The sequence below is a fragment of the Sceloporus undulatus genome, chromosome 2, assembly GCF_019175285.1.
Source record: "Sceloporus undulatus isolate JIND9_A2432 ecotype Alabama chromosome 2, SceUnd_v1.1, whole genome shotgun sequence".
In the NCBI taxonomy this organism is placed as follows: Eukaryota; Metazoa; Chordata; class Lepidosauria; order Squamata; family Phrynosomatidae; genus Sceloporus; species Sceloporus undulatus.
The window spans coordinates 259,294,069-259,302,142 of record NC_056523.1 but is presented as its reverse complement, the minus strand read 5'-3'; the positions used below and the strand labels follow the sequence as shown (position 1 = coordinate 259,302,142).

Here is an 8,074-nt window from a genome sequence, read left to right as displayed (position 1 = left end):
ATGCTGTTTAAATGATGCATGCATCCTAAGAATCTGGAAGCTGCACCAAAGCTGCACTCCAGTGCTTAGGAATGGAGTGTGGCTTTGGCGCAACCTCTGGACTCTTAGGACCCATGCATCATTTAAACAGCATACCTCCAAAGAGACCCGAAGCAGCTTTATTTTGGCAGTCTGTAGCAGGCCAAAGAGACTTTAAAAAGGGCTTCTTTCTCAGAGGCTTTGTTAACTGATGTGTGCTTATATTTTTCTCTAACTTTAGAGTTAGAATACAAGACTTCTTGGATTTGGTTGGGAGTGGATGACAGTTCACACAGCACAGTGTGGATTAGGTTTCCATTATACTGTCACATTTGGAATGGGGCTTGGTTATTCTCTACAAAGTTCAGAAATGATTAGTTTCATTTTAAAGCATCTTTGCATTTCAAAAAATATTTTGCAGAAAGAAGGGGAAAGAAATCATAAAGTTCGCATAGCAGTTGGAAACGGAGTAAGAACAGACGTCTGGAAGGAATTTTTACACCGCTTTGGTGACATCAAGATGTGTGAATTTTATGGTGCGACTGAAGGAAATATTTGCTTCATGAATCACACAGGCAAAGTTGGATCTGTGGGACGAACAAATTTCTTTTATAAGGTGACTATTTACAAACACATGTTGTGTGAAAGAAATGTATGATTAACTTTTTTATTTGTTCTCTTCAACAGCCTGAGCACTCTGGGTGGTTCATAAAATGGAGGAAAAACCAGGAAAAGAAGTATATAATATAAAATGTAGAACCAGTAGAAGAACCACAAACTGTCAACAGCTGTAACTTTGATTTCTCCATGCATTGTTGTGTTACAGGCTGGAACTGAAATGGATTCAACAGCCATTGTTGCCACTTCATGTACACATGCTACTGTGAAGATGCAAAATACTTTTATTGTGGCATGAAATCTAAGTAAACAAAACAAGATAGCACTTGTTGGTTTTATAATTATTTACCACCACCCTGAATCACTAATTGATACAAACGTTTAGAACAGGCAATTTGTACAAGCAGCAACAGTTGTAAGTCTTCTTAGCTAACTCTCTGTCAGCTTTGCGCATCTGGATGCTTTGATTTTTGCCCATTCCTCTTAGCATAATTGCTTCAACTCTGTTAGGTTGGATGGAGACTGTTGGTGAACAATACTTTTCAAGTCTTACCACAAAGTCTCAATTGGATTTAGGTCAGGGCTTTTACTGGGCCATTATAAGACATTCAGATTCAAGTTCTTAAACAATTCCAGTATTACTTTAGCTGTTCATTTAGGGTTATTGTCCTGTTTGAAAGTGAACCTGGCCCAGTCCCAAGTCCTGTTGTACTCAGAATTGCCCTGTATTTGGCTCCACCCATGTTGCTCTGGATCCTGGTAAGTTTCCCAGGTCCTGCTGAGGAAGAGCATCCCTAGAACATGATGCTACTACCATTAAGCATCACTGTGAGGATAGCATTTTCAATTTAATTAACACTTTTACCTTCATGCTACAAATCAGGTTTTGCAGCTTTTAAACCAAAAAAAACCTTTTTGCACCTTTTTTTCTGTGTCTCCCACTGTTCATTTGTTTGTTTTTTCAGACTCCTCAGAGGCTTTGTAGATTATCGCACTACACTCTCAGAGTGTTGCAATTCCACTTTTACTGCTCAGACTGCCTCCAGTTGCATTCTGGGCTTTGCAGTTCATTGAGGCCTAAGAGCTGGCTGAATATTCTAATGCCCCTCCCTAAACTGAAAATCCCAGAATGCAACAGAACAGTTAAAGTGAAATACCAATACTTTAATAGTGTAGTGTGATAATCTCCTTTGATATGAGCTTGTTTCAGCAACAGCTTTCTTCTTTTTAGATTTGTTAGCCGCCCTACTGGGAGAAAGGCAGGATATAAGTACTGTAAATGGAATAATAATAATAATAATAATAATAATAATAATAATTCTCACCAGACTTCCATTAAACATAAAATGGCTGAATTATAGCTGTACCAAGGATGGTTTCTCCCATCTTAGGTGTGTCATTTCTGGCTTATAAGTCATTTCTGACTTAGGGTGACCCTAAGAAGAACCAATCACAGGGTTTTCCTGGCAAGATTTTTTCAGAGGTTTTCTATTGCCTTCCCCTGAGGCTGAGAGCATGTGACTTACCCAAGATCACCAATGAGTTTTATGGCCAAGTGGGGGATTAGACCTGCTCTCTAGAGTCATAGCCCACAATTCAAACCACTTCACCATAGTAGCAGAGTTGCCATTGAGCCATATTCTTTCCACTTTGTAATGATGGATTTAACAGTGCTCTGGATTTAATGCACTGCTGACTGATGATTTTGCACAGTTGTATCTAAGACTGCTTTAGTTACTTCTTTGATCTTCTTTGTGCTGCTTAAATACGCTGTACAGTAAACTCCAGGACATTCCAGAAACAGGTATATTTAATGTGAGATTATGTGGCACTAGAATTGCATAAAACTGGATTCTAGTCAACTGCTTATGAGACTTCTGGAGAGTAGGTTGCACCAAAAGTTGTTTAGGTATGTCAAAGCAAAAGGGGTGAATACTTGTGCAACCAGGTGACAGTTTGTTCTTGTTTACTTATCTTTTGTGCCACAATAAAAATATTTTGTTCCTTCATAATGTTGAGTGTACATCACCTGATAACCAATGGCAATGAAATCAATTTAGATTCCAGGTTGCAGTGCCATAAAATGCACAAGAGTCAGTGTGTGTGTGCTGATTCAAATATATTTTAATCTTTGCCTTGTATTTTTACCTATTAAGGGGACCTAAATGTTTGCTTCCCTCTCTTACCTGACTTGACCAGTAGCCTTTCATATAAAATCTTTGTTGCCAGATCACATTATTTTATAATTTTGCTGTATAAATATCCTCATAAATATATCAGCTTCTAGCACTTCTCTAACCTTTTTGTTGGTCAACTGTAGATGGATGAATCCTTGCAGCAGCATGATAACTATGGGCTGGGTTACATACCAAGCAGTCTATAGAAAGATCCCTTTGTGTGGGAACCTGAATACTGAATGCAGTCAGTGCACACATTAATGTTAGCCTAGCAAGCAGTAAACAAGCCTAATTTATAACAGCTCATTGTGAAACTCTTTCAACTGCAGCTTACAAAACTAATTTGTTTTTATGTTATAATGACTAACAGGGTGATACTGTGGTCTTATTCTGCTGGCAACTGGTCTGGGATGATACTGATGTTATGTAGTCTAAATTTTATGTATTCTCAAACACAAGATAAAAAATTGTAATAACAATAACAACAAAAACTAATGTAGTAGTGTCACTAGTGGCTCTGTGACAGCACTGGGAACCCCAACACCAATTGTTAATTAGAATATTTGTATTATGTACATCGTGTGTGTGTATGTGAGCTTTCAAATCACTTCTCAATTTATGATGATCCCATGAATTTATAGGGTTTTCTTAGTCAAGGAATACTCAGAGGTGGTTTTGCTAGATTCTTCCTCTGAAATATAGGGGCTACACAGATGAGAAGAAAGGGGTGGCCAGAGGCCGCCCGTTTCTCCCCCAGATCGTTGCTGCATCAACTGCACAGGTGCGGCAACGATCTCCAAAAAGGAGCTGCAAAATGCTCCTTTCCGCACCACTGCCAAGGCGCCATTAGCATCCTGGAGCAACGGTGATGTCTCGTGCGCTGCACCATTTGGGCACAGTGCATAACGCATGTCATCAACGTGCATGCTGTCTGAAAGTGCGCGCACCAAAATGGTGCTGGGAGAGCGCAGAGCGTGCAGATGCTCCACTCTTCTGAGCCCTAATTTTGGCCCCAGGTCACTGCAAAGCGGTGCTCTGTACTGGGCCATAGTATATTTGCAGTTGCTTTTGTGTGATGGGAACAAGCATTTTATAAGGGAGAATAGCCAGGTTCATATAGACATTTATACATTTTATTTTTAAAATATTGTTATTATTTTCATTATCCTGGACATTTATGTAAAACATTTCTGAAAGTCATAGGAACTCTGGGAGATGAATGACAGCAACCTTATGTAGGACCAGATCACCTCTTACATAGTGGTTGTGTGAGGGCAGGACTTTGAGAAGAAAGCTAAGGTCCAAAACACACTGCTGAAAAAATCCAGTTTGATGCTGCTTTAACTGCCCTGGCTCCGTGCTAGGGAATTCTGGGAATTTATAGTTTATTGTGGCACCAGAGCTCTCTGACAGAGAAGGTTAAATGGCTCACAAAACTACAGTTCCCTGAATTCTCTAGCATTGAGCCAGGGCAGTTAAATTGGTCTCAGACTGGATTATTTCTGCAGTGTGCTTTGGGCCTAAGTCATTACACACTAGAAATTGCCTTGTGATTCCATTATGTTCAGTCTCAAATTACCCCAAATACACTTATTTGATCACTAATTTTAAAAGTGTGTTTATCATCTGAATGTTTTTCAGCTCTACATGCCCCAGCTTAATGTTTTTCCATTGACTTTTCTTTCAACTGTTGTTCTTACTATCTTTTAAAGTTGGGATTCTTCTGTTGAGCTAGGTAGATGTTGCTCTCATATAGGACTGTAAGTGTCTGTAATAACAGTTGTGTGCACTTTCCCCTAGCTCTAGTCAATGATAAGTTGTGTTTTGTCAACATATGGAGTGTTTAGTGTTCATTAATAAAAAAGTGTTATTATTGGTGGTGTAGTCTAAAATGTCTAAATGGCATCAGTTTGCCTACTCTTGAACAATACAGTTCTGTAAAGGAACATCATCAAACTTCACATAGTATAGTGCTGTTAGTATGACATAATGCTGGGAAAGATAGAGTGTAGTAGAAAGAGAAGAAGACTGCATGCCAGATGGATAGACTCAATCAGGGAGATAATGGGCTTGAATCTACAGGACCTAAGAGAGCAGAGGAGGATAGGGAGGCTTCCAGATGTCTCATACCCAGGGTCACCATGAGTCAGGGTTGACTTGAGGGCAGTTAACAAATACAGTCGGCCCTTCTTATACATGGATTTTTTATACACGGATTCAAGCATACATGGTTTGAAAATGTTCAAAAAAAGTATACATTTCAAATATGAAACCTTGATTTTCCATTTTTATAAGGGACACCATTTTGTTATGTCATTATATTTAATGGAACTTGAGCATTCACGGATTTTGTTATCCATCGGGGATCTTGGAACCAAACCCCAGCATATAACAAGGGTCCACTGTAGAACATTAAGTTTGCCAGAGTTTTGGACTTCAAATCCCAAGCTCCAGACAGCAAACCAAATGATAAGGGAGTGTGAGAGTTGTAACCCAAAGTTTTTCAACTTTAGTTTAATAGATTAGTAAAAACACTGTCTTCCATTACGGTCAGAGGAAGAGAGTAGACAGACACATGGTGGTTGAACCTTGGTCTTTCCATTGCCACTGTTTGCAGGCAACTGCTGTCGACTGCTGTCTCTGTCTCTGATACTAGGGGATCTAAGTCTTCCTGACATTGAGCTCCCACTATTGTAATCTCTCTTTGACAGTAAAAAAGTGTCCAAGAAAATGTTTTAAAATAAATAAGGGTTGCGAACAAATACTACTGTATGTAAGGGTGGTTTAAGCTTTATTCCCCCACAACCATACTTCCATTTCTACCCCATTTGCTTGAAGGGCAGATAACAATCAGTACTGACAACCTATCGTCTGATGGGGAAGGGGATTATTTTGGATATTTTGGAGAGGGTCTCATATGGCATGATGTGCATGTGAAAGGAGACTTTAAAAATCCAATTGTGAAATAATTATAATCTAACAATTTAAAATAATTTAATTTAAATCAGGTTCCCATTTTGACATTCATATATTCTAAGTATATAGTCAATCCTTGCTATCCGCTCTGGATCTTCCCAACCCACAGATAGCAAAAAAACATAGATACTCAAATTCATTGTTTTCAATGGGCGCCTGCACCTCATGCACCCATTTAAAAAGCAGGGGCTTGCCATCTGCCGAAACGCAAATCCATGGAAGGCAAATCTGTGATTGGCGAGACTGCACTGTACTAACTAGCTCAACTTCAGAATGGGATCTGCTTCCATTACAGTTGGCCTATGCTGTGTTAGTGCTTGCCCATTAAAGAGTGGAGAATCTGTAGCATTCCAGACATTGTGGGACTCTACTCCTATCACCCAGGCCGATACAGTTGACTCAGAGATGAGGGGAGTTGTAGTCCATCAACATCTGGTGGAGTACAAGTCACACATCAATAATAATAATAATAATAATAATAATAATAGGTTTGCACGAAGGCTATCCCAAAACAGAAAATAACTCAAGTCCATGTTAGGCAATCTTCCATTCATACCAATCTGTGGAACACTTCCAGAATTCTTCTCTTTTTTCTCCTCCCTGAGGTATACATTCAGTCAGTCTGTTAACCTTACCCTAAGACCATGCTCCACTTCATTGGACCCCCTTCCAACCTATTAGGTCAATTAACAAGATTCTAAGCTTAGTTTTAATTAATTAATATATACAAATTGGATTTTGTAAAATACTTTTTTAAAGTGAAACCCTAGCCTGCAACCACTGCTGTTTACAAAAGCTTTTTGATCCAGCTGAGAGTGTTTTGACTTTAAAGTAGAAGGCAATAGTTGCCATAGATTCTCCCTTTATCCTTTATCCTTTAACTCTATCCTCCCTACTCCTCACCCCCCCATCACCACTTCTTAGTGTTCCCCAACCATTTGGAGCAGAATTGAGGGCAAAGAGAGCTGCCAAAATCATTCTCCACCAACACCACTTCCTTTCATAGAAGAATTGGTTGCATCAAAGAGTTTTTTGTAAATAGTACAGAACTTCTGAATCTAGTCCACAACATTTGAAACTTAAGAACATCAGATTTAATGTTTTTAATTTTAATATATTTTAATTTAAAAAAGGATTGATCTTTACATACCTCACAATATTTGATTGCATTTATCAGGGAGAGAGCATATGCTTTATTGTCCGACAAGGATGTTATAGAAATTGGCTCATTTTTGTGAAACTTGAAAGACATTGTTGGTCCAACAGAAGTTTCTTTGTTGTTTTGTCTGTTTGTCTCATAAGAGAACTGAAAAAGGGTTACTGAATGAATCTGTGACATGCTTAACATTCTGGCAGTCTTGAGTTCTTGAAATCCTAGACTTCTTTTGAGCATAATTGCTCTTCTCGCTTCCTTTTTGGATCCCTTCCCAACTAATGGAGGTTGTTTTATGTAGTGATTGACAAGTTCTGGAAATGTAAAAGGCACAGTAATTATAGAGCTTGAGAGTCATGGCCTGATATCAGACAATCGTTGCTCTCTTTTAAGACAGAATAAAATCTGAAAAGGCCTGTATGTTGTGGACAAACATGCCAGTTTAGTAAATTTGAATTTGTTGCCCTACTGATCTTTTAAATTCTTTGTGGGGGAAAAACATGTAATAATTACCGTATATACTTGACTATAAGTCAACCTCATGTATAAATCGAGGGCAGGTTTTGGGGCCAAAATTATAGATTTTGATATGACCTGTGGATAAGTTGAGGGTAAAATGTAGCAGCATGTAGCAAAGGATGTAAAGACTGAAGTAAAGGAAAATGATGCTCAGGATCATTAAAAGTTTTGACAGGCACAGCTATTTGTGCTCAGCCTAAAGACGGGATGGATGAGATAGTAGAGGGGACATCTTGTAGGTGCTCTGAAAAGAGATTAAGCTCTCATCTTTCACCAGGGCATGGTTCCTTTCTTGATACGAATTAAAGTACAGTACAGTACTTACATTGACCCGTGGATAAGTAGATAAGTGGATAAGTCGACCCAGGTTTTTTGGGTCAGTGACTAAAATTTCTAGATTTTTACATGAGTATATACACTAAGTTACATTTAAACAATGAAATACATGTTTAGAAACAAAAGAACACAAAATCTAAAAAGGAAAATATTTACCCTTGTCTTCTCCCCCTTTCTTAGCTTTGCATGTGTTTACTGATGTACAATCTGTATCTGTTCTAAATTTTGTCTTAGGAAATTATCACACAATTAAATAAAGCATCTTACCACTTACCAA

The 8,074-nt window shown here is 38.5% G+C and overlaps 1 protein-coding gene across 1 annotated transcript in view; it reads left to right on the top strand.

The window, feature by feature from the left end:
* The window catches only part of SLC27A6 (solute carrier family 27 member 6), a 47,067-nt gene that overhangs the window by 23,043 nt on the left and 15,950 nt on the right, over positions 1-8,074 (top strand). Inside the window, 1 exon segment of the mRNA XM_042454447.1 lies at positions 440-634. Coding sequence (XP_042310381.1) covers positions 440-634 — 195 coding nt within the window.